The 27,799-nt window shown below is 36.1% G+C and overlaps 2 protein-coding genes across 2 annotated transcripts; both read left to right on the top strand.

The window, feature by feature from the left end:
- The first annotated feature begins 45 nt into the window (after positions 1 to 45).
- On the top strand, positions 46 to 2,867 carry LOC113103594 (oxidative stress-responsive serine-rich protein 1). The gene is made up of 4 exons (XM_026265991.1): positions 46 to 377; positions 809 to 905; positions 988 to 1,098; positions 1,747 to 2,867. The coding sequence occupies exons 2-4, from the start codon at positions 820 to 822 to the stop codon at positions 2,447 to 2,449; spliced, it is 900 nt and encodes a 299-aa protein (XP_026121776.1). The 5' UTR covers positions 46 to 377; positions 809 to 819; the 3' UTR covers positions 2,450 to 2,867.
- A 14,435-nt stretch (positions 2,868 to 17,302) lies between these two features.
- On the top strand, positions 17,303 to 26,387 carry LOC113103578 (syndecan-4-like). The gene is made up of 4 exons (XM_026265990.1): positions 17,303 to 17,559; positions 23,690 to 23,851; positions 24,354 to 24,552; positions 25,032 to 26,387. Exons 1-4 carry the CDS (start codon positions 17,497 to 17,499, stop codon positions 25,190 to 25,192), a joined length of 585 nt encoding a protein of 194 aa, XP_026121775.1. The 5' UTR covers positions 17,303 to 17,496; the 3' UTR covers positions 25,193 to 26,387.
- Positions 26,388 to 27,799: the final 1,412 nt, after the last annotated feature.

Raw genomic sequence — 27,799 nt, 5'->3', positions numbered from 1 at the left:
CCAGAAGCTTCCATTAGCATCTGCTGACGTTTGTGTGTACGTGCACTACGTCATCGAGATCTGCGTTGTTGCAGAGTCACTCTGAGTGGTTGAGTGTCAACAAGAGACTAGCAAGGGAAAAATCTAGAATATTGTGTATGATTGGTTAATTTCTTCTATTATTTGTGGGTATTGACTTTACATACGTAATATCTAGATCGCGTTATGCTCGTCGACGGCCTGTCAGCGGGCGGTTTAAAGCGAGTTTTCTCACAGATATCGTCTCTACACACTGGCTGGCTAACGTTAGCCTGCTAGCTTTGTGAACACAGACCCTCATAACAGGAGAAACAAAATCCTGTATGTCCGGGGTATACACGGATTTGGGTCCTTTCGCCGTAAGTATATTTTTCTAATGGTCTGTTTCTTTTCTTTATATATTTATATATCGAGCAAAGAGACACTGAATGCAAACCGCGCCAACTGGATGAACACAATGCTAAGCTTCATAATGCTAAGTGTTCATGTGATCAGCGTTTCATAACATGAATCACAACTACTCCATTGTGATAATTTGAATGATTAAGGAAATTACAATAATAGGTTGTACTTTAAGTCTGCTTGTAAGTTATTACAAGAGGTTATTCTAAATTCTCGAATAAAGTTTCATCCACTGCAGGTTTCCTATATTCTTCTAATAGTTCGAAGCTTATGTTAATGTTTAAACGTACCTGAGTGGGTTAAAATAAAGTTACTGAATGTTATAATAACTGTACCTGGGTTTGCTATTACTGCTCACTTTTATTACTCTCTACTCTTTTGGTTTCAGAGTCTAATATAATGGCTGCTGTGGAGAAAGTAGGAAAGGAGTGTGAGGAGGAGACACTACAGACTGCTTTTAAGAAACTGCGTGTGGATGCTGAAAGGTTTGCCGTATTTAGATTTTTGTGAAATGAATTCTCACTTTTATGTACTGTCTGGGTAATTAATGTGTGTATTCATTTCCAGTTCCACAGCCGCAGTCCGCGTCTCTGAGACTTTGGCTTCCAGATTGGTTGCTCGAAGCAGCCCAGAAGGAGCCAAATCCAAGATGAGCTCCTCGAAAGATAACTGGCTTGGGTGAGGACCGCTTTAGGGATTCTGACCTAGTTAACAATGTAAAGTGTGACATAAGGAAGAATAGTCAGAAAACTGTTGCTTTTAAATGGAACAGTTGAGTGAAGATTCTGAAAGTTGAGGCTAGTTTATTACGTTTCACATTGACCATCATTTTTGATACATCAGGACTTTATGGCACATATGATATTATATAGTGAGAATATGATTGGGAAATAAAATGCCCAAACTGGGCGAAAATATATGCAGTATTTCAGACTGCTTAGCATATAAATATCAGTTGTCACTCTGTATTTTTCAGTATGATTTATTAAGATTATATCTAAATACTTTTATCATCAAAGCTCAAAATATTACCAACAATATAAAAGCTATTCTTATGTTTTCTTTATAAATATCAGTAAAGATTTGTACAGATGGACAGTTTTACAATCATGCTAAAAAGGCATTTTACTTGTTAAAAAAGTATAAACTGTCAATCAAATGACAGGAGGCATGTAGTATGTTGTATACAACTCTTTCAGCATTTTTTTTTTTTTTTTGAGCATTTAAAGGCTTTTGAAATTTTTAGAGATCCAGGCTTTATAGGATTACAACAATATACATAGTTATACTTCATGCTAATATTTTTGCCTTTTTTCTTTCCTTTAGATGCACTAGAAAGTCATCAAGAGGAGTTGTGAGAAGCCAGCGACGTCGACGATCAAAATCGCCAATCCTTCATCCTCCGAAGTTTACCTACTGCAGCAAAATGTCTCCCCCTCCTGGACACCTCAAACACAAGACCCCGCCAGAGCCCGACGACACCTGTGCTGTCAAGAATGAAGTAGCATTCTCAACTCCGTGCTCCACTCTATGTGGTGTCGTCGGCTATAAAACCCACCTCCCTTCTCCAAAGGGTCAGGAATCACCCCTCAATCCCAGAATGCCCCCGGATGACAAGAGCGCTCCTGAAAACAGACCTGCTTTAGGATGTGGGCCGGGATCTCAGGAGGCGTGCGCAGGTAATGCTGCTCCATCTGACTTTCAAACTCTGTCCAAGTTGCAGGAGGCCGATCAGTGCCCATGTGGGCAGCGGGAATGCCAGTGTCCCGGTTGGCAGGGGGTTGAGGTTTACTCATTCACCGGCCTTCGAGATGTGATCTCTGAATGCGAGCGGAAGCTTCCCAGCCCACAGGACAGTTCATCCAACAGCAGAACTTCCGCTGGGACGTCCAGCTCCCCTCGCTCTTGCTCCGAACAGGCCCGCGCCTACGTCGATGACATCACGATAGAAGACCTTTCCGGATACATGGAATATTACCTTTACATCCCCAAGAAGATGTCGCACATGGCTGAGATGATGTACACCTGAAAATTACCTTTAATGAAGCAAATTGAAGCATTGCGGAAAAAAGTGATTTATTTAACAAATAAAAAGCAGTAATAAAGATGCTATCTAAAAGCAATTCTACTTTATTGTGGTATTGAGGATTTATGTTTGTTCTTTCTCCAAGACAAACAGACAACGTGCGCTGACTAAAAATCATGGGAGCATGACTCGTTCTGTGATTCACTACTCTGTTTCCTTTTGTTTTTGTTTGATTTCGTGATAACTGTCTTGTTTGGTTTACATTTTAAAGTTGCCAAAGGTCAATCCCAGAGACTGCAGGTTTGATTTCACTGATATATGCAAACTTACACAATGTCAAGTAATAATTCTGTTCACCATGACAAGGATGTGATGTCATCTGATTTGTCAATAAAATGGCTTTTTGGGGATTGTTCATGAAGTTTGGTGTCTTGGAAGTCTTGCTTTTTTAAAATTAATAATTATTGTTTTAATTTAATTTCAAGGAATTAGTTATGTGAAAAGTGAGTGAGTGAAGTGACATTCAGCCAAGTATGGTCACCCACACTCAGAATTTGTGCTCTGCATTTAACCCATCCGAAATGCACACACACAGAGCAGTGAACACACACACACACACTGTGAGCACACACCCGGAGCAGTGGGCAGCCATTTATGCTGCGGCGCCCGGGGAGCAGTTGGGGGTTCGATGCCTTGCTCAAGGGCACCTAAGTCGTGGTATTGAAGGTGGAGAGAGAACTGTACATGCACTCCCCCCACCCACAATTCCGTCCGGCCCGAGACTAGAACCCACAACCTTTCGATTGGGAGTCCAACCCTCTAACCATTAGGCCACGACTTCCCCAAAAAAACGAATCCATCATTGAGATGTATATTCAAATAACATTATGCATTATAACTAGTGAAAGGATATGATGCAAAAGCAGTAGACACTTGAACATGTCCATCATGCAAGTAACATGCAATTTTTATTCTTACCTCCCTATATATAAAGTTGTGTTACGTAAGGTAATGTTAACATTACCTGCCAATCCAGTGTTGTAACTAGTGCTGCACCATTGTGTAATCCTGTATAAACAGGCCATTTTCTGACGTCATTCTCATCGTGTTTTGTAACGGCCACTAGGGGAGGCATTGCACCATTCATTCACTTCCCATGCTGAAGGCCTGCTTTATGCACAGACAGTAAGCAATAGAGTTTGAAAAACTTTGTTTTCGTTTCTTTTAGTAATATCCATTGAAACATAGATTTCTGATCGCAACATAATTTGAATATTTATGTATAAAATAAAATAGCCTGTTGATTGTTTTTTTTTTCTTCTTAAGACACAGTTAATAGAGATCTCATTTAACAACATAAAGAAATATCTGCGACCCACAAACCACAACATTGGCAGAACATCCCAGAAACAAATGTTTTCATGTACAGATTGTAGATTTAACTTCATCCAGTGAAAAGTCTGTATTTTAAATATTGTAAGAACTGTTTTGATCTTTGCGTATTTCTCTCCTGACTCAGAAAAGCAGATGACTTTATGGAGAGAGGACTTGTATTTTATCCGGAAGCAATGATTTAAGTTAGAACATCTCAATGATGGATTCGTTTCTAATTCTTACAAACACAAAGCATTTTGCTTCATGAGACTAGAGTGGTGTGGATTACTGTGATGTTTTTATCATCTGTTAGGACTCTCATTCTGACGGCACCCATTCACTGCAGAGGATCCATTGCTGAGCAAGTGATGTAATGGAATGCTACATTTCTCCAAATCTGTTCTGATGAAGAAACAAACTTATCTGCATCTTGGATGTCCTGAGGGTGAATACATTTTTAGCAAACATTTATTCTCGGGTTAGCAATTCCTTTAAGTTTGGTTGTTACCATATATTCAATAATGGGTGGACCTTATGTAATATTTTAAAATCAACTATTCAAATCCCAATTATGAACAAAAGATCTGCATCTCTCAGATGCGAGGGGGAAATATCCATGTAAACAGACGTTCACCTGACGTATATTTTTTTTAAAATCCCATGTTTACTTTCTTTAGCTCGTTGCACATGGGCCGTCAGGTGACTTTGTTCTCATCAGAGGGCGAGAGAAACACCCTAAAGGGCATTCCAGTGAAACACACCTTGTGTTTCCAACCACGTCACAGAGACTCCCTATTATCTCTGTAAATAACCCACATGTTAAATGTCATGGCATAAGTCATCTCTCACTTATCTGTAACATTTGCTTTGTATTTAAACATAAGTCAAATTCAACAATCCACCCCGTTTTTTCTGGTTTACAAGTCATTCTCTGCTCCTAGAGAATGACTTGTAAGGTTGTATGGATTTTTACAAAAGGGGAACTGCATCAAAGCATACCAAGAAAAGCTATGGAAACACACAAAAGAGTCTGCTGGATGTTGCTGGTCAACAAAAGCTGCCCAGCTAACCAGTTTGCCCAATAATCTAGCCTTTTGTCAACCAGATTAAAAAAACACAGGGAATTCTGCTGGGAGAACATGCAGGCCGAACATGTGTGGCTGCTTTATTGTGGTGTCTGTTGTTGTGTTTGAGGTTGCTCATTCAGAGCTCATCAACTTTGATGTTTCTCTTAAAAAATGTTTTTAAGAGAAAAAAAAAATAGCCACTAATGAAACACTAGGTATTTAGAGTATAGAGCTATAAATTAATGTGAATAGCAGCTCAAGTGATCTGAGAGAATTTGAGGAGAAATGTTCATATTTTGAATCGTGGTAAATAAAATTTTGAGACAATTTTAGGCTTATCTCAAGGGCAGATCATTTATGTTCACTTTATTTTCAAATGATTGCTAATTATTATGATTATTATTTTCTGAATATTTATTTAAGGTCATTTTCTCAGTAAAAAGTCATGTAGCTTTAATAAAAATCTGAAGTGGCTGTATATTTATTTTCATTGCTGTCTTGTAGAAACATGCAGATATTAAAGAGTTTTGTTTAATTTATTGTTCCAACTTTACCCATGATAACAGTTTTGTGGTTTGTTGGTGGACATTTCAAGTTCCCATATCTCTTAGAATCATGTATTTCAGATATTAACCCTGTACAGCCTGACATATCAAATAATAGTCAGAAAAATACATTTTAAAATTAAACTGTATATTGAAACTTGATGCAAGAGGTTTTATGTTTTGTATCATATTTGATACATCAAGCTTTTATGACTCATATACTATATTATAATGAGAATAAGGAGTTCAAACCTGAGGAAAAACACCTCAATTTTATTTGTAATATTTTTTTTTTCTTCTGATTTTTACAACATATGCTCAAAAGATACAAATAATTTTTCACTCCAAATCTATCAATCATATGTCTTGATGTGTGAGATGGTATTTAAATACTTCATTTCATGATCAAAACATTATATTTTCAAAGCATTTAATGCAATGCAGTTCACTGTTAATGAGATTTCACAGCAAAATACACTGGACCACATTTTTGCAATTACATTAAAAGTCCTTTCACTTGCTAAAATCATAAACTATCAGTCAGATGACAGAACGCAAGTAGTAGATTGTGTAAAACAGGTTTTTCAGCAAAGTTTTGATCACGTAGCTCATTTAGAGGCCCTGGAAATGTGCGTATCAGATATGATGGTGTAGGATTTATATGTTAAATGAAATATGCTGCTGTCACTCACTGGTGTTGTTCAGACTTGTCTCCTCACCTGCGCTCCCCCTAACCCCTGTTCCCGTCCCTCGTGGCTTTGCTCTCTTTGTACGCTGGAATGTTTGTACTTGAATCCTGGTAGCATTCAATCACTGACTCAGGAGAGGAACGCAATTGTTCTGTCCTGGTGGGGTTGCTTCCCCCTCGGGACACCTCCCCCCCCCTTTTTTTTTGTGTGTGTGTGTGTGTAATATAAGATGTTTTTTTTTTTTTTTTTAGATTACTGCACAGAATGCCTGATGATGAGAGTTTAACCAGTGATTGTTGAGGGTTGTTTTAATGAGTTAAATGACTGCACTTTCCTATATGTTGATACTATGGAAATATTCATTTGAAATGTGGGGGGAAATATCTGTGTGTGAAAGATTATGCACCAGAACTGAATACTTTGGGTTAAGGGTTTAAAAACATAATCGGCAGTAACCGTGATGCTTTTCACAGCGAACCTACTAATAATAAATAGAGAGATTTTACAATGTTTAGATGGACTTTTTGACCTAAGCTACTTTTTCCCATGGCTTAGGCAGGATGCTCATATGGAAGTGTTTAGGGCAGCACAGCTAAAGCGGGATCCTGTCGCCACTCAAGCCACAGCCACCCTCGTAGGGGCATGATCCTAGCAACATGGGGTCAAAGGTCAGCAGAGTTGAGTGAGACTGGAAAGATCCAGATCTGAACCTTTGTAGAATGCACTGATCAGTCTGTATGTGCTTTTGAAGGGTTCAACCACTCAGTTCTCAATTTCCTTTTTAAACTTTTTCTTTTTTAGTTTGGCTAGATTTAAGTAAATGCTTTAAGTAAATATATATATATGTAGACCTCAGCAACCACACAAACCTGGCAACAGACCATAACAGACTGTTTATTCAGTGTAAAAATTGTGTTAAATATGAGATTAAAAATCAGGTTTTCATATTCATGTTTTAAAATATAAAAACATTAACATAATGGCAACAGAAACCATCTAATCTATGCATTTTTTGCACTATAAAAAATGTATGCATTTAGCAGTTTTATATTTTATCTGAATATTATTATTATTATGATTATTAGCTTTATTTGCTTTACTCTACCAAAGGAGGAGGTTAAAACAGTCATTTCATGTAACTTCTCGAGATGTTTTAAATTGCTGTCTATTGTCTTTTAAATTGCTTTCCATTTGTACATGTGTCATCTTTAATACCATTTTAAATAAATGTGTATAACTGCTTTATTTTTTTCTATTTTAATTAGGTGTATAAGACTTTATGAGTGCATAATACAAATGAAAGCACTTATTGACTTTGATCTCCAGTCTAATGCATATTAAAAAGGTGAATCAAACATATTAAATTGTAATAAACAGCAATTCGGTTGCAAATGAAAGTGCTGGCATTCATCTAGCTCATGATCAAAGCTCTGATTACCTTCTAAACTAGCCTCTAATGAGCTGTGTAATGAGAGAGGAAGCGTGTAAAGCCAACACAGTCTCTCAGTTCACTAAGTGATGAGGTGAGACTTTCTATGCAGTGATGCTTAGCAGGACTTTGATTGCATCAAGCACTTAATCATGATCATCTGGATGACTGCAGGCTCAGTGCTGGTATGGTGGCTTATTTTTAAGTGTCTCATTCCTTATCTATTCAAGTTCTTCCTGGTAACCCAAAACATCAGTAGGTTACATGGCCTCAGCTTTGTCAAGGTCACAAACACAGATTTGCCATGACACCAATGTTTTTAATATCAACTCTGCACATTTCTCATCAAGTAAATAGCTCCTTCCTCTTACTGTATAGCCTAAGATTCTCTCATTTGTTCTATTGATCAATAAATTATAAATTACAGGTCCACATGTTTCCAGACATGCTCATTAGTTGCTGATTTCCCAGTCAGAAAAACAAAGGAATGTCAGGTTGCTGCATATAAAACAGTAGTTTTTGAATGCATCAGTGCACTTTTGAACACTATTTTAGAGAAGACTCCACTGTACAAAATAAAAGTCCTTTCTTATAGGCCACTTAACACCAGGTGCTAACAGACAATCAAAAACAGAGTTGAAAAAAACAAAGAATGAAACTTGATTTAATATAAATAGAAAACCACAAAGGCATTGTTTTAACTGGGGGGAGGGGGGGGGGTATGTGGGAGGTTTTTTTTGTTTTTTGTTTTTTTACTAAATTGTGTGTGTGTGTGTTATCCTGGAGCACAAAACCAGTCATACGTTGCTAGGTAGCCAACAACACATTGTATTAATTTGGACAACTATAAAAGTGAATATAAAAGTGATAAACCATCAATGGAAAGCTTATTTATTCAGTAGAAATAATTTCGAAAAACTTACCCTTATGACCCTTATGTTTTGTGGGTGCTGGTCTTATAATTAGAATATAATCAAAAGTTTATTTATTTCACTAATTCCATTCAAAAAGTGAAACTTGTATATTACATTCATTCATTACACACAGACTGACATATTTCAAATGTTTATTTCTTTTAATTTTGATGATTATTACAGACAACTAAGGAAAATCCCAAATTCAGTATCTCAGAAAATTAGAATATTGTGAAAAGGTTCAATATTGAAGACACCTGGTGCCATAATCAGCTAATTAACTCAAAACACCTGCAAAGGCCTTTAAATGGTCTCAGTCTAGTTCTGTAGGCTACACAATCATGGGGAAGACTGCTGACTTGACAATTGTCCAAAAGACGACCATTGACACCTTGCACAAGGAGAACAAGACACTAAAGGTCATTGCAAAAGAGGCTGGCTGTTCACAGAGCTCTGTGTCCAAGCACATTAATAAAGAGGCAAAGGGAAGGAAAAGATGTGGTAAAAAAAAAAAAAAAGTGTACAAGCAATAGGGTTAACCGCACCCTGGAGATGATTGTGAAACAAAACCCATTCAAAAATGTGGGGGAGATTCACAAAGAGTGGACTGCAGCTGGAGTCAGTGCTTCAAGAACCACTATGCACAGACGTATGCAAAACATGGGTTTCACCATGGTATGGACCATGGTATCCCTGTTCTTAATTGGCCAGCAGACTCACCTGACCTTAACCCCATAGAAAATGTATGGGGTATTGTGAAGAGGAAGATGCGATATGCCAGACCCAACAATGCAGAAGAGCTGAAGGCCACTATCAGAGAAACCTGGGCTCTCATAACACCTGAGCAGTGCCACAGACTGATCGACTCCATGCCACGCCGCATTGCTGCAGTAATTCAGACAAAAGAAGCCCCAACTAAGTATTGAGTGCTGTACATGCTCATACTTTTCATGTTCATACTTTTCAGTTCGCCAAGATTTCTAAAAATCCTTTCTTTGTATTGGTCTTAAATTATATTCTAATTTTCTGAGATACTGAATTTGGGATCAAAATTATTGATTATAATTTGAAATATACCAGTCTGTGTGTAACGAATAAATATATTATACAAGTTTCACTTTTTGAATGAAATTAGTGAAATAAATCAACTTTTTGATGATATTCTAATTATATGACCAGCACCTGTATGTCTTTATTTATTTATTTTTACAAAAAAAAAAAAATACTAATATATATTTAGTGTATTGGATTTCTTTTTAGCTTTAATTTCTTTTTCTTTTAATTTTACTTCAGTTTATAATTTTATCAGTTTGTTGCCTAGGCCAAGTTTAAAATTTCTATTGTCTGAATTTTTATAAAAGTTTTTCAGCAAATATTGATTTTAGTTTTATTTCAGGGAACATAAAAATGAGTAATGTAAGTTCCTGGTAATAATAATATTTTTAGTTTTAAATAAAAATTACAACACTGCTCTCCACAACAAGCTGCTTGATTTGAGTTAATGTTAGAGGTTTGAAGTAACGTGATGTTAGCTTAATCGAACACCACTAATGAGAGCAAAATGGAAATGAAAAGCACCTAACATTAGTAATAGAGTAAAATAAATAGAGCACCTGAAACTCTTTTTCATTTTTAGTAAAACCACAGAGTGCACCTGTCGTCTGCTCACCAGCAAAAAGCAGAACAGGAACCGACTCGGTTACACATTGTGACCTTTTGTCAAAAAACCCAGATTCATTTTAATAATGGCAAGCAGACAGGGAATGATATTGTGTCCTCATTAGAATCATGTGGCTTGTAAAAGAGAGAAGCTCATTGTACAGTGAAATGTCACACCTGGCCGAGAGCAGAAACACAGCGGGCAGGTGAAACAGCAGAGAGACGTGTTAAGTGTCTATATTGTCTCCTGGGCATATAAACACTCTGAAACGGTAAAGTGATCCATGTCAGAGCTTTTGTCTAACAAAGGCAGTTGCAGATAATTCTCCAGTGAAATGTGGAGTAGTATGTCGAAAAAAAAACTCTATTCATCCAAACTCCCCACCCTGACACACATACATGCACACATACACTTCAGATGTTTCATGAGCCATTTATTGTTTTTGATTCTTAAGTCATTTCAGAACTAGATTTTTATATCTATTCTAAATAAAAACTGAGTGGCGTTCACAGGTGCTGTGTGGTTGCTTGGGCAGCTGTCAGGACATTCAGTTTCTAGGTGAATGCATTCTTGCCCATGCAAATTTTGATATTTTGTTCTCAATTACTTTGGTTCCTTCCTCTTTCGATTGTAAATCAAAGGGTTTTAACATCCTGTTTTAGCAGCTCTTGTAATTTAGAAAAGCTGCACAATTTGAGTTGATCTACAGTGGTGGCCAAAATGATTACAACACTAGTATTTTCAGCAGCTAAATATATTTTTAAGTCAGTTATTTCTAAATTTTGCTGTAGTGTGTCAGTAGGAAATATCAGTTTACCTGCAAAGTTACAGTACTGTAAAACGTTTAAGGCAATTGTGTAAAAATGCTGTAAAATGAGGATACGTTCAAAAATAATGTTATAAATAGATTTTATTTATCAATTATCTTCTATTAATTAAATGAAATCAACACTTGGTGTGAACATCTTTAGTTTAAAGCAGCTCGTTTTTCAGGGAGCTTTACAGGTTTCTTGAAGTGTCTTGGAGACCTTGCCACAGATCTTCTGAATTTAGTCTGTCTCAATTTGTTCTGTTTCTTCATGTCATTCCAGACAGACTGATGATGTGTGGAGCACTGACTGTTGTGCAAACACAAATCTTACTGGATTATCACAGTTAATGGCAAAATGAATGTTTGGAAATGTAATCTGATATTTCCTATACTGACACACTACAGCAAATTATAGAAATAACTGACTTAAAACCATTTTTAGCTGCTGAAAGTGTTCTAATCATTTTGGCCACCAATGTATAATTCAAATATGTACAAATGAAGCAGTACAAGTTACGCTGTCTGTAAGATTTTTTTAGATGCCTTTGGAAGCCATCTCTTCTGCTCACCAAGGCTGCATGTATTTAATCAAAAATACAAGAAAATCAGTAATATTGTGAAATGTGACCGAGAAATCACTTTCGAGAAATGTATCCTTATGACTGGTTTTGTTGTCCAGGTTCACAAATATTATTACAATTTAAATTAATGGTTTTGTCAGTCTTCGGTGTCACATGATCTTTCAGAAATCATTCATATATGTAGATTTTTTGCTCAAAAAAAAAACAGATTTACGGCTTCACATTTTAGCAGAAACCATCATAAATGTTTATTCTTTGATATATAAAACGTTCAGAAGAACAGCAATTATTTCAAATAGAAATCGTTTGCGAATGTCTTTATTTTAACATTTGATCAACTAAATTCATCTTTGCTGAATAAAATATTAATTTATTTTGAAAAATGATGTTTGGACAGTATTATACAAGTTACATTTTTAGGCTTAGTGGTTTTTAAAAGTGCATGCACTGCTAATAAGTCTTTAATTGTACATTTTAAAGTAAAAATCTGTATGGCTCATCATACTCAATATTAATAATTTAATAAATTAATAAATAATTTTAAAAGACACGACAATGTACCCAGCTTTCTGCATATAGAATACAACTCTTAAAGGAATTACACTACAAGATACGGCAGACCTTGTATCATCAGTGATATTTTATGACTCATCATATTTAGTTAAATATTGTCTCATCATGGAGTTCTCGGGCTGCGCACGTAAACTGTGGCTGAACACTGCAGCACATGTGACGTTTCTAGCAGGAAATTCCAGCCATTCCACACAATTCCCTTATCACAGCTTTACTCGGTTACCACATGGTGTTTCTCGTATCCACACTCCAACACAAACACACACACACACACACACATTGTCCACTGTTTAATGCCCTATGGGCTTCCTCTTAAATTCCATTTTCTTGCATATGCACAGGAAGTGGTGACGTCTTCCTGGCTTTTAGCGTGTGCTGGGAAAGGGAACTAGCGTGTACTCTTCTATATATGGTTCGGCAGTGTGGTAGGCAGTTGTGGGTGGAGGGGGAGAAGCATAGCTCTAGTGTGCCCTGTTTTTATGGCAGTCAACAGAGTGGCCTTCTACAGCCTTTATCTCTTTTTCTGTAAGGCGAAAGAGTGAGATATGAAAAGGGAAAGTGTAAAAAAAAAAAAACAACAACATGAAAATTGATTTGAGAGAGAGAAAATACACATGGAGTGAGAGAGCTGGTTAAGCAGGAGGATCCAGTCCAAAGTTCAAATGGAAAATGGGTGGGGCTTCCGTCATACCATAGTAAAAGAAGTGGGCGTGTTTGTTTGTGTGTATTTCCAAAGAAGAGAATTTCACTGAAAAGGAAACGCAAAATGCTTGGTCATATTCACAGATGAAAAGTGAATATGAAAAAATATATACTTCCACAGAACAGGAAAACTTGATATTTTTGACAATATTCTACTAGACTTTATTACAGTATTTTGGCCCAAAATAAAAAAAAATTTAAATATGAAAGTGATGTGACATTCAGCCAAGTATGGTGACCCATATTTAGAATTCATGCTCTGCATATAACCCATCCAAAGTGCACACAAACAGAGCAGTGGGCAGCCATTTATGCTGCGGTGACCGGGGAGCAGTTGGGGGTTTGGTGCCTGCTATTGCCAGCCCAAGACTTAAACCCACAACCCTAGGTCAGGAAACAAACTTTCTAACCACTAGGCCACAACTTCCCCACTTTTTTTTTTATTTTGATACAATTTATATATTATTTATAATATTAACATATTATTTTATTTAAAAAAAATTATATTAAATGAAATTATTGACAACATTTGATCTGAGCAAGCATCTTGAGGTAAATTGTTCCCGATCTTTAAAAACCAGGGCTGCCAACACTGATCTCACAATCTCAAACAACATGTCTATTTTCATCATTTCTTCTTTCGGTTACACTTTATTTTAAGGTGTCCTTTTAACAGTGAAATTATATATTTAAGTACTGAGTAATATTAATTAACTATATAGTAAGGTTTAAGATTAGGGTGAGGTTTAGGTTTACTTGCATGTAATTATGCATAATTTATTGATATTAAAGAGTAGATTTATTGATTATTATAATCAACAAATTTATTAAGGTTAGAAAAATCTAACAAAAATGTATGGATGATGTTTTTTTACCATATACTAAAATTTTACGATATACTAAAATTTGGGGAGCAGTAACTATTCTTTTATAGCAGTAATATTATATTTATTAGTCTTAAATACAGTTATGTAAAATTAAATTGATTAATTTGGTACATTAAATCCTTCAGTATTCCTAAGTATTTAGAGTAAGTTACTAAACTTGAGTAATCTTATCAAATATGTTACAGATTGCTTTTTATATCTGTTCAAAACAGATAACAATTAACATCTAGACCAATTAATATGTTAATGATGTTGATGATGATAGAGGAATGTGGGCTGCACCTCTTGTAAACTGATGAAAGAAGATAAAGAAAAATAAACAAACAAAAATGGACAAAAATGCCTCTGCTAACAGCGTTAACTTAATCTATGTAGGCCGCTCAAAGGGATTGCAAGCTTTATTGTTCAACTCTGTGGCATGTGTTTGTGATGAGCTTATTTACTTCATAATAAGTAGTTTACAAAAGCAACAAGCACAAACATCACCTCACGTCTAACACCCCTCAGGAGAAAGAGATTAGATGGGATTGTGTGTGCTAAACACTTTTAAAATGTCCTGAATACTTTATAGTAACTTCCCTCAAAGAACGTCACACCCACACACACCTGCTCTTATTGCAAACCAGACATATCAGAAATGTGCCTCAAGTAACTAAAACTGGAAAATGTAGTTTTAAAAAGTGTCCAAATTATCTCAAATATTGGTAGCACTTTCAAGGAACCAATTCTCACTACTTATTAGCATGCCTTTCAATAACTTATTGGCTGTTTATTAACACTTATAAAGCACACGTTCTGCATTTTACATATATGTATATATATATATGAAGAGTTCAGATGCAAAAGCCTCTAAGTGCCATCTGCAATTTTCATCTAAAATTAGGATTTTTATCAAGCTCCTATGCTTAGGTTGAGTCATTTTATTTCAATGGCAATGTGCAGGTCCTTTTCTAGGCTATTAAAGTGAAATAACTGAACATAAGTATAGGAGCCTGATAAAAATCCTAATTTTAAATGAAAATTTCAGATGGCACTTTACATATATATAAGCAATCATGTAATAAAATAGTAATTTTTTCTTAGTTTCCCATCAAAGAAAGAAAGAAAGGTACAGGTAACACAAAAGAGCAAAGGGTCCACACAGAACTCTTTTTTTCCCACCATAAAGAGTCATAAAGTTTGCAATTGTGTGTGTTTTGTGTTCTGGAGGTGTGAGATCACACACGTACCAGCAATATGGCTTCAAAAAATGATTAAACCTTCCAGCCCATCTAGAGTGTAATAAAAAAATGAAAAGCAAACACACGCACACACACACAGCAGAGCAACACAAAGGCCTCCATTGTTGTACTTGAATTGGAATGTGTGTCAGACTATGTCAGAGGTTGGGAGGAATTTGCTTTTTACGTGGAGAAAGAAGACGGACTATGACTGAGTGAAAGTCGAGGCGGGGATGTGGAGAAGGCCAGCGTACAGCAGCACTGAGCCAGGCGCTTCTCTCTAATGTACACCATGTGGATTTGATTGCCACAACTGCTTGAACGAGCTGACCCGAGCTGCAGTGTTTGCTGTCTCTGCCTAAACTTTTCCATTGTTGCTCTTGGATCAGCAGCCGCTAGAGAACTGATTATCAATGACGGCATAATAGCAACACTGACAACCCATGAGCTCTGAAATGTTACATTTAAATACAAGCTTATAGGTGGAATTGTAAATATTGAAGAATATGGAGCGCACTTGTCTGTTCTGCTTAAATAATAAATTACACTAAATTGAAAGTGAGTTACAAAATAACTAAGAATGAAGATTCTACAAGCTATTTGCTTATGTCCGCATTTCTCACGTTGTATGCATTCACAGATGTATTTAACTCTGCACTATCAATCTTAAGGCAAATACCATCTTTAAGAAACATGTTAATCTTTTGCATTTTTCAGGACGCTTCCTTCACGTTGTCTAAAATGTACTCTAGTCCCAGACTAAACAAATCAAGGCTGAAGTCAGGCCAGATTCTTCTTGCACTTCATAATATAGGACAGTCTGAGACCTCATGAGCAGCAGGTCAGTGACGCAGCTGGTACTTTTTACAACTTGGTTTGAGCGTAGAAGAACTTTCCACAATTTTACAAGCAATCTGAAGTTGATGTTTAAACTTTGCTGTATGAGCAGATGTGAAGAACACATAATGTAATCAAGCAAGAAATACTGTAAGATTCCTCAATGGACAACAAGGACATAAGAAGATAATTGGACATTTGTTGTTTTTAAATATATAAAGACAAATGCTGTAGAAGTGCATGAATGTATGTAATTATTGTTAACATTGTATCAATAATAATGGCTGTATGAGTTTTAGGGTTAGGATTAGGGTTAGGGTATTATGTCAGCTAAACTGTTGTTATACCATCACATTCACCTATCCACTTCTAACAAGTCAATTTGAATCTGAATCAAGTTCGTTGCCAGGTAAATTAGGCATTTAAGAAGTATTTGCAGCATTTCTGAACCTTAAGTCCTATACAACAACCATTTACATATATTAGAGACATTTATTAGCATGACAGTCTTGATTAACTATTGACTTGTACTGGATGATTTGCATTGCATTCTAATCATAAATAGTTACACATTACAAAAATTGACCTAATTAAAAAAAGTGCCTGCTCTAAGAGTATATTTCTAATGACTTTACAAACAATTGATGATTTCAGTGATTATACGGTACCAAGAAATGACTTAGGCTACTGTAATAAAGTGGACTTGGGAGTAGGGAATATTCAATGACAGTATCATGTTGGGACTTGCAAAAGTGGTTTCAAGTTCAAAGTCATGCTTGAATAGAAAGAGCGAGTTATTCCATCATTTTCCAGTTACTGTGACCAAACTGACGCCTTTTAGTGTAAATGACAACCGTTAATTCTATGATGCAACACCACCTAAACCTGAATGTAACTGTATAAGTAGTCTAAGCCTAGCCAGCTAAATCTGAACAACAGACTGGGAGACCATCAACCAGCTTAAACCAACTAAGGCCTGCAAGCCATCTGGTCTAGTTCAAGAAATGTTGTCAGTAGCCTAGAGAAGAAGAAAAAAAGAAGAACAGAAAAAAAACTCTTTTTATCAGCAATGGCATCTAAATATCATTGTGGTTTTCGGTTTTTGCAAAACGCTTAAGGGAAAAGGGAAGAACAATCAAAAAGTAGCCTACTATGAAAAAAACCTGGAAGTTTACGTCATTGAACTTTCCACGAGCGTTTCGCTTTCCTAATTATCCTTCCTAAAACTTCCTCAAACATTAATTATTCCATAATTTCATAATTTAAGGATGGATATTAAGTTCGTCAACCACATGTAATTGTCAGAAAACGGAGGACTTTGTATTTATTAAGATATTAATCTTAAAACAATTATTTTATATAGTCAAAAAACGTATTTTTTTTTGTTTACAACATGCTTCGTCGTCATGATGGATTCTAATGTATTGTGTGTGTATTTTTTTTCTTATGTATTTTGTTGTAAACCGGAGTTTCCGAAAATCACGTCACTGCTTTTGTCTGTGTGTTGATTGGCTGCACACGAAGAGGGCGGGGTTATGTCGGTCTCTAAATAAAACTAAACTGGATCACTCATTAACGTTTCACAGAAATACTGCGTACAAACACAGAGGATAGGAGTAAGAAATACGCGATATAAATCTCATTGAATCGACATAAAAAGGGACTTACAAAACCAGGACCGGTTTATTTCGATTTATAGAAGTGATTCACTTCGGAAACTGATAACAACTTTAGGCATCGGAGCTATATTTTGAAGAGAAGATGTTGAAAGTTTACCTCATGCTGGTGGTTTTGTCTGGGGCTGCTGCTGTTTTCGCTGAATCGGTGAGCATCTTGTGAATTTTAACTTTAATATTACATTCAGTTATGATTCTAAGGGTATAATCGAGTAAAATTGTTTTCGTTAATTACAAACGACGTAAAAAGGTATTAACGTTACTCTCGTGCTAGCTAAAACATTATCTCCCTGACAACAGACCTGTTGAAACAACAAAGGCTTCTAATTTATATGTTCAACAAATCTAACACTTTAGATTAATAATTCAGCTTTAGTTTAATTGGCAGGCGTGTAGTCAAGTCTTCTCGTTCTTTGGTCGAATTTTCCAATGGGCACGCACTTCAAATAAACCTCAAATGTAAGATTAGACAAGGAACAATTAGTTGTGGTTTTGTGATATTCAATTTGTCCGCGTGTATATTTATGTTGGGATGTAAGAAATGCATTTAAGAGAGTAGTTTTATGGCTTTTGGCACCAAACTAGTCTTGCGCGTGTTTGTTTGGTAACTAACCTCACAAGAGTAGCATTAGCTTTCATGTGACAGTTTTTGCCCTTAGGGAACTATTTGATTAGGCTGGATTCAGTCCATGATGCTTAATTTTCCATCTGTTCATTATGGAATCACCCACTGGAGCACCTGTGAATGGGATGCCACAGCTTTGTGTTGACCAGTTCTTTCATAACTCAAAAGAATAGCTTGCTGCAGATGTCTTTGGAGCTGAAATAGAAGACAAATGCCACCCAGTGTGTTTGCTGGGTCAGTCAGCCACACTCACACAAGTTAAAATGCAAATTTTTTTGGGCCCAATCTCTCACAGACCTTTGGAAAGGTGTTGCCACCGATCTTTATCTACAATTAAACACCTACAGATGCAGCTTTTGTATTGCATCTTGACCTTGTCTGTCCATTGTTATAGTGTGTAATATTGTGTAATCTACATGTAATAGAACAGTAAACCAGCTGTGCTGTTAGTAGTACATCGGATGGTGTGATATAATCTCGGGTGGGAATGTGAGAACAAGCTCACACACACCAAGGGCCATGTCCTTCGAAGCAGAGAAGGCCGCAGCATTCCTCAAAATCATGCAGAAGTGTCTGTGTTCCTTTCATCCCCCTCCCTATCCATTCTTTAGCATTTTCCTGAGGAATGTGACCCCTCCTGACCTTGACCAGCCCTTCTTTCAGGATTTCACACAGTTCGGCAGATTTAAATGGTCCACCTCTTTCATCCAGGTCTCTCCTCTTTAGCCACTGGACAAGTTTGTGTGGCTTAAACTCAACATGACATGGACACTTTAAACATCAGTAATAGGCAAAGTATGAGTGGTTATTCTCGATTTGGCATTGGGGTTGGTTATATTTGAATATTTCAGTGTAGCTTCCACCACCTAAGCTGATATAAAATGTAAGCTCTAGTTAGAAAGAATGTTGGAGAAAAAAAAAGTTTTTTGTTTTTTTTTCCCCTCTCTCGGGATTAGTATCCTATATATAACTATGTGACACTTTTTTTTGTTTGTTTTCTCAGTTTGTGTCTTTCTCGCTATTAATGTTGGTATAGAAACCCTATTCTTTCAGGAATTGCTATTAAATATCACAAAGAATTACAAATAAATGGCAAATAACACACTGAATTAAACGTGAGTGTGTTTACATTTTCTTATAACGCATACTGTGATAATCTTTCATTTAACATTGGGGGAAAATTATTTTAGATTTATCACAAAGTATCTTGTCACATTAATAGCTTAATCATTATCTTAAAAGATAACATGAATTGTTATTTTTATTTTTTTAGGTGAAATGGCCATGCTAGTTGTCTTGATAATGATTGTGTTATGAATTAGGCATGAGGAGATTTGCATATGAATAGGTTTGCTTTTATTTGTTCAGTTGTTATTAGGGTGCAAAGCTCAACTGAATGGCTGTTGAAAGGCAGTGGACATGATAAATACTTTCGCCAGGATGTAATAATGATTTCTGCATTGCTGTCCACTGGCCTATTAAATTGCTTTTGCGGGCTGGAGTGTTGGCACTGAGCGAGAGTTTTATTTGCTGCTTGGATGAAAGAAGAATTTAAGTTATTACAGCAACTCTGCCTGTGAACGCAGTTGTGTAATGAAAATAAGTGCAGTGCCTTATGCTGGCTGCTCTTGTTTTGCAAGTCCAAAGGAATATCTTGAGGCCATGTAAAGGGAATCCTGTGTGTTCCAGAGTCACTAAGCAGACCACATCCGTCACCGTTCCAGTTCTGTTGCTTGTGGAGCCATTAACCATATGCTAGTCAGGCTTTAGTTGGAAATGCTAATAATCATCCACCAGCTGTCCTTCATAATGATGGTTCCTCTTTTTTTTTTTTATTTGACCCCTTTCTTTTTTTCTGCTTATTGGTGTGGATGATAGCACTTTAATGCTTCTATTTGTGCTTGAGTACTAATTGATAGTTTTCTCATAACATATTAGCAATTAGGTTTGTGATATGTGCTCATCTGAACTGGCTTTACTACCCAGTCTTTAGTAAAGTCTCTTTGTGGACTACACCCTCCCCCTAAGCAATGGCAATTCCATCCTTTTGTCTTTCTTGGCGTGTAAATGTTTGTACTCCTGAAAATACCCATTCTTCAAATAAACACCCGTCTTGTTTCTCAGCTCTCTAGACTTGAGTTGAAGAAATCCTGGAGTCTAACCACTCCATTGATGTTCCTACAAACACATGGTGGTCTTTCACATCTAATAACACATTTACTGCTAACTTGCTGTATATCCTGGATTACCTTTCAAGTTGTTTTCCTATGTCTTGTAATTGTTCAGAATGCTCTTTTATAGCTCCTTTCATGTATAGTATTAATAATAATTCAGGACCTAACCAATTATTGGATGGTTTTAAAGCTAGTCTTGAGACTCATTAGATTTTTATTAGATTTTTACTTTCATAATATATTTGATAATTGACTATATTTCTGATTGTTAAGCACTTAAGCATAATTATGTTGTTAAATGTGCTCTGTAAATAAAAACATTATTAATGCAATAATGGTCATTCAAAATTTTGTTATCTGAATGATCACAAATTTCTTATCTTTTTTTGGCAGTGTGTAAGTATTAATCTCATTTCTGCTATAAAAAGTAATTAAAGTGTAATTAGGCATAGGATATATTAAATAGGTTTGAACGTGATTGTTTCCTGTTGAATCCACATAGGTGTAATAGTGTGATATGGGTGCTATTCTTTAGAGATGTGTAATATAGTTAACTGGTGAATCTCTTGAAAACCATCAAGCATGTATTTGGCTCATTTTTGACCCCAGAATGCAATCCAAGTCTTTGTTAACTTCAGGTTTTAGCCAGCCAGGGAAGGTCTGTTTTCAGAAAGCTTGAACTCCTCATGTCTAGATTACACAATACTGATTGTTTGGGCTATTCAGAATGGCTCATTGTGTATTAAACAGTCTTTGACTTAATGGCGAGAAGCTTCATTAATGAAAGCCACCAACAGATAGAAGGAAAGTGTGATCGCACTTCCTGTGCGAGAGAATAGAGGCTGATGACAATGAGGCTGAATAGTCCTTTTGTTTGATTAAGTTAAAGATTTCGAAGGAAGAGTCCAATCCTGTTTCCTACTAAATGTTTCAGGACTTTGAACAGGTGTCGGGGTGAGAATTTGGCGTGTGATTGAACAATGACGTATTGTTTAACAGGCAGGTGAGTCTTTCTGCCCTGGTGCAAGTGGAGTTCTCCTGACATGCAAGTGTGTTTATGTGAAAAGTAGGACATTCACTCTGTCCTGGGTGAGGAGTGTATCTCAAGAGGAGATCATATGACACAATACACTGGTAAATCCGATTGGTGGGTGCGACAGACACCATTTGTCTTGATGACTGAGGCTGTAATTGGTTGTGACCTGAAAGGACAACAAGTAGAATCTTCAGAACACAACAGCAGATAATGTAGTGTAGCTTTAATGGTTCACCAGTGAGTCCCAGACTGAATCTAGGCATTTTGAGGAGACATTCTGTGAAATGCTCTGACTTTCTGTGACTTTTCACACCCATAAGTTGCTTGGTAAAACTAAGTTGCAAACAGTCATGGTTATTTAAATATTGGCCTTTAAACTCAAACAGTGAATAATCGCCTGATCACCATGGACCGTTTTTCACAGTAATGGATGAGTCACAGATTGAGTTATCTTCTCTTAGCTTCTCCCATTGTGACTCACTGGAACAGATGCCAGACCACTTTTCAGCAGATGGTTGGATTTGCTCCTAGCTTTGCTAGTCTTGACTTGGGCCTGGTTTACTAAGCTGGTTCATTTACACAGGCTTCTCCCTCCTTGGCATCACAGCTTACTTTGAGGATAAGAGCCATAGTCATACTTGTCATCTTTTTATTATACAGCCGTCATGAGGGTTGCCTGAGGGTATAGTTCACTCAAAAATAAAGCTTACTCATTTACTCACCCTTATGTCATTTCAAATCTGGATGACTGATTACTGTACTAGTCACTGATGCCAGATATGATTTGCAAAATCAATGATATGAATAATAATTTATATTTCAGCTCAAGTTCAAGTGTGCACCAGTTTTCATACTGCTTTAATTGTTGGTTTTGTCCTTTTTGGATCTGACAGCGCCTGTCTCCATCCATTGTGTAGACAAAAGCAGCATGAACATTTACAAACTTCTTTATTATGTAGTTATTTTATGTAGCTATTGATTTTGTTTCTTTTAAATGCCGGTGAGGGTTTTTTTGGTTATTGCTGAGAAATTAAAACCAAAAATAATTTGCGACTGAGAAATTGAGGGACTTTCTTTAGTGGTCCGTCTTAGTCTAGAGCTTTAAGTTTGGGTTGTGTTTGTTTTTTTTTTTTTTTTATATAAGCTCTTTCAAGTGGCTTGTATATATTTACTGAGAAGTTAATGGTTGCTTATGAGAATTTAAGCATTGGTTTAATTGAGCCACTGCTTTACGCCTCTTCACAGTCAGATGGTATCCGCTGTACTTTCTTAGACAGGTTTTTTTTTTTTTTTTTCTCCTCAGAGCTCAGTATTTCATAATGTAGGGGGATTTTGGAGTGGGGTTTTACAGCACTGTAAGGCTGAAAACCATAAAGTATGTCGGTCTCTCTCCCCACACCCTCTTGTGGTTTCTGTCATTGGCTGTTTCTCGCTCTCCATTTTTCTTTTATTATCTTTGAACAACAGAGCAGGCTAGAACTGACTTGTAGTTTCATGTGACGTTTGCATGATCCTGGTATTCCTGGAAAATGAGTCAGGCGGTCCCCCCGGTCTCCATTTAAAACAATAAAATAAAAAAACTCCTTTTTGTGTGTAGAGCCATTTTAAGTATTACATTTTGTTTTTTAAAAGTTGTATTTGCGATTTAAACTTGAAGTCATTGTTGCCTTACTGAAATCCTCAGTAAGGTGTGTTTGAAATTTGTCTAAGGTGGTTACGCAATGAGTGCGCACCTGTGCCTTATGAATGTTTTTTGCCTTCCCGGTATGTGAAACTTTTCAGTGAGTCAGGTTTGATTTAAATCTGTTTTTTGACAGCGAGCAGGAGAGCGAGACAGATAAAGACCCTCAGCCCCTGTCTGATGAATTCTTGCATCGTTTTAGACAATGGTGCCAAACCTGCACTAACTTGCCTCTTACCTCTCCAACTCGCTTTAAGGTTAAGACTGTATTGATTATAATACAATACTACAGTGTGAATCACAGTTGAGTGCCATTCAGAATAGAATTTAGAACTTTTTTTAAAAGAATGTTTTGATGTCCTGCAACCATAGCAACAGTGAAAACAGTCTAGACTCTAAGAGTCTTGAGAAAGAAACAAATAGGAAAAGCAGACAAAACATAAATCATGTTAGTGTTATCATTGGGAGTGATTGGCAAAATGGCTCTTCTCAAGCGATTAACAGCTTTGTTTAATTTTAATTAAATCAAGTTTGCTCTCCGAACAAAAGAAACATGTATAACTTTTAAAGTGATATGAGATGTTTTACACCAGGTCTTAAAGTCATTCTTGTGTCATTTAATAGTGACACTTCCTTCAATTTCTGATGTTTGCTTTGGATTACATTACAAAGGAGTGATTTTGCATATTTTTCTTTGGTGATTTGTCTTGGAACAAATGGCGCCAAGTGTAAATTTCTCATGTAAATTATTTCTCTTTTTAGGTACGAGAAACCGAAACCTGGGTACCTCTGAAAAACGAGTCGCCCCATGAGGATCTGGAGTCTTCTGGAGACTTTGAGTTTGCTGAATTTATACCAGCTGATGATGAGGATGGCGATGATGGTTCTGGCTCTGGGTTTGAAGAGTCGACCATAGAAAGCGAGGTAGATATGACAAACTGAGTAACAACTATTGAGATGCCTGTTAGGAAACAAAATAATGAATTCTTAATGAAGCTTTTGCCTACTACAAGTGAATCATTTTAAAGTCAAATGCTCTTTAAAGAATTTAATTAAATTGAAATTATATTTTATATTATTACAGCAATTAAACAGACAGCACATCTTTCTGTTGCGTTTTATCCACTGGTTTAATACAACAACAAATACTCAATGCAGCCAGTGTCATCTGATCTGTGACTCTTATGAGCAGATTGTTTTTAATGAATGTCAAAGTGACTCTCGATTGATCTCGTTGGTCTAAAATGAATAATTCATGGGTCATATCCGAATTGAATTGCCAAATCTTTTTTTTTTTTTTTTTTAAATGCATGCCTATAACTCATGAAACATCATTTGAAATGTTGTTCATATAACAGATTTTTTTTTAAATGCAATCGATTTAACTTCTGTATTGACTTTCTTGTGACCATTTTCTCTTTCTCAGACTAGTAACTTGAACAATCAGATCCCTGAATATGAGCATCCATCTACACCGAGGCCAACTGTCAATAACGATATTCTGGTTAAACTCAATGAGGTTGGCCGTCGTGGAGGATCAATGCCAGACGATGACCAGCCCGGCAATGTGCTCATGACGCATGCTGGAGAAGACTCCTTTTTCAACAATACAGAGGTGCTTGCAGGTGAGGAGACTGTTTGATTTCTTTGCAATAGTGATAGTTTGATATACAGTGTTATTTTAGTATTTTTAGACTTCTCGCAATTCTGACTTATGTTTCCACCACAGAATAATGCAAATACCTTTCTTTCTTTCCTTTTTTTTTATTACCCCATGGTGAAAACAGCTTTTCATAGTTAGGTGCATGTCATTTTTATTAGGTTTTATTTTATATCTACATGGCTTTAAAAAAAAAAAATGTCTTTCATATTTTTAATTTCAGTACTTTAGCTAATTTCAGTTAGCTGCCAAGGCAGCATTTCTAATTTTAAATTTTACAGCCAGTTAATTGTAATTTATTTCAATTACTGAAAATACAATAACAAAGCTGACATTTTCAAACATTCATAAGTATATCTTGAAAATGCAGGCATGCTGCTGGTGTCCATTAAGACTGTGTGAAAAGGTTATGCCTCCCTCACATTTTCTATTTCTGTTTTCTAGCCATTATTGCGGGCGCAGCAGTTGGTCTGGTGTTTGCCATCCTCCTCATCGTCCTGCTGGTTCACTTCGTTCTCCGCATCAAGAAGAAAGACGAAGGAAGTTACGACCTGGGCAAGACGCCCATCTACAAGAAAGCTCCTACCACAGAAATCTACGCATGAGCATCCTCACCCTCACATACCTTCTCTCTCTCTTTTGAACTATAAGCTCACACAGTGCCTCGGCCCAACAGGCCGCCGCCAACCTCACGTACCACAAAAACCACTGAAGGACCTCACACGAATAATTCACTCTGACTGGACATTTGTATTAAAATCTTAAAGTGACTCGGAGGGGATAGCGTCTTTTGCCAAACCCGTTTGATTCAAAAGATGTTCTTGTCTTTTTGTTCTCTCACACTTACTGCCTTTAACCATGTGGCCCATTGTGTCCATTCTTCTTTTTTTTCTTCTTTTTTTTCTTTTTATAAATAAAACACTAAAAGGTGCAGTGGATCCAATCAAAGGTAAAAGTCTTTGGATTGACCATTGAAGCAGCCGTTATGAAAAACAGTCAATGTCACAATTGGTGTTACAGAAGGGATGGTTACTGTAGCCTCTTACGTTATCAGATGTCTTTTGTTTTTAAATCGGTGTGCTGTAAAACTTTTCTTTCCTTAGTAAAAGATTCAAGGTGGAAGCAATTTGAGGGCATGCAGTATATGTTCGAAACTAAATTCTGTGAGAATAAAACCTGAAATCGGTGTGCTATACGAATGTATACTCATTTCAACCATGGTGTTATGGTACATTCCTTGTTTCTGTATGTCATTGTTGTGGTGGTTTTGTGCGACGAGGAACTCGATCCACTACAGTGCTGCTTGACTGTCAGCTAAGCTACTTTAACAGGTTCAGATGTTGTTGATTGAGAATCATTTCACTGCAAACAGACTTTGTACATCCAGGGATCTGTATATAGCCATTTGAATAAAAGTTAAACTTTGGTACTTAGCCATTTCTTGACAGCCTTTTATTTACCAAATATTTAAATGCCAAAATAATTTTTTTTATTGTTCTTATATCTCATCTCACTATTCGCTTTTGGTGTAAATCCTGTTTGTGAAACGCAGATGCTTTGCATCTGTATCATTCAGAAACATTTATGGAAATGTTATGTTTGAGAACAATGACCAATGCTATTACTAACTTTTTTTCAGTGTTTTTGTAGATGTTCTTTAATTCCCTTTTCTTTTCTATTTTTTGGTATTAATTTAACTGTCATATTTTATTGCCTGCCTACAGGTCGGGGCTGATTGTCCCCCTTCTCAGCTGTTGTACATGTGATCATTTTATTTTAATTTTTTTTTTGTTTTATATACAGTAGTGTGAAAATTCAAAGGCTGTTAGTTTTTTGACAGATGTGTTTTTTTTTTTTTTTTTTTTTTTTTTTTGGAAGAGTTTCTATTTCTTTTAGACTTTTTTTAAGATGAATCTATTTATGTTTTGTAGAAGGATGTTCTGGATTAGTTGAGGGGAACATGAATGAGCTGTGCATTTCTAGCATGGTGTAAAATAACAAAGAGAAAAATCTGCTGCTTCGTTTGGTCACATCCAGATGAAATCACTGATCTAATGTTGAAGTCAATGAATCATTGATTTCTGCATGCAGGTTCTGATTTGTTAAAAAATAAAGCGATTTCATGCAAAAAAACAAATGTGTCTTGAGCATTTTCGTCCATAGAAATCTTCAAATGTTGCATCACTACATTTCTTAAGACATATGTTAAAGGATCATTGGAAATGAGTACTTCCGCTTCAGTGCACACCTGAATCAAGTTAAAAATTAGTCGCATGGTATAGAAAGGCACTGGAACTAGATAGAAAAGGAGAGTGTATGAAATCAGAAATGCTTCATTTTTCACATGAGCTGAGTAGATGAGTTAGATGCTGTGCTTTTGTTCAGAGATTGAGGATCAGCAAGAAGCGAAGGAAGGTAGATGATGTTTTGTAGTTTTGTTTGTCAAGAAAGACGTTCATCTGTTATTTTGGAGACTCCATGCACAATATTTTGGGATGAGTTCTGCAAAAGTCCTTTTGCTACGGTTCTTTAAAACTGAACATGAGCCACCATTGTGGTTCCCCAGATTGATGGAACCTTCTAGAGAACTTCAAATGGGCTCCAATATAATTCAGTGCCTTAAAAATTATAAAATGGTTTTACTGAAGGTATTGTTGACCGTGTTTAAAGAATCCAACAACCTTGAAGAAAATACTAAGCAGCACAACTGATAATAATAAATAGCACTGACATAAGAAATGTCTCTGTAGTGACAAATTGACATATTAGAATGATTTCTGAAAGATTGACAACTGCTGAAAATTCAGCTTTGCATCACAGGAATAAATTAAATTTTAAAACATTCAAATAAAAATTAGTGAATTTAAATTGTGATATTATTTGGCAATATCGCTACATTTTCCTGTTAACAAAAACTCATATTAGATTAGATTCAACTTTATTTTCGTTATGCAGGGTACAAGTACAAAGCTAATGAATTGCAGTTAGCATCTAACCAGAAGTGCAAGAATATAGTGTTATATATATATATATATATATATATATATATATATATATATATATATATATATATATAAGTGCAGAGTAAGTGAAGCTATGATTTACAGAATGTACAGTGGAGTTGCTATATACAGTATTAAGCAGAGTATGTACAGAATATAAATAGGAATGCAATGTAGGATTATATATAGATTATGAACAGCAGCCACGTA

This window comes from Carassius auratus, chromosome 6, assembly GCF_003368295.1.
Source record: "Carassius auratus strain Wakin chromosome 6, ASM336829v1, whole genome shotgun sequence".
Classification (NCBI taxonomy): Eukaryota; Metazoa; Chordata; class Actinopteri; order Cypriniformes; family Cyprinidae; genus Carassius; species Carassius auratus.
The sequence above is the reverse complement of the archived record's forward strand: the minus strand, read 5'-3'. Positions and strand labels throughout refer to the sequence as shown.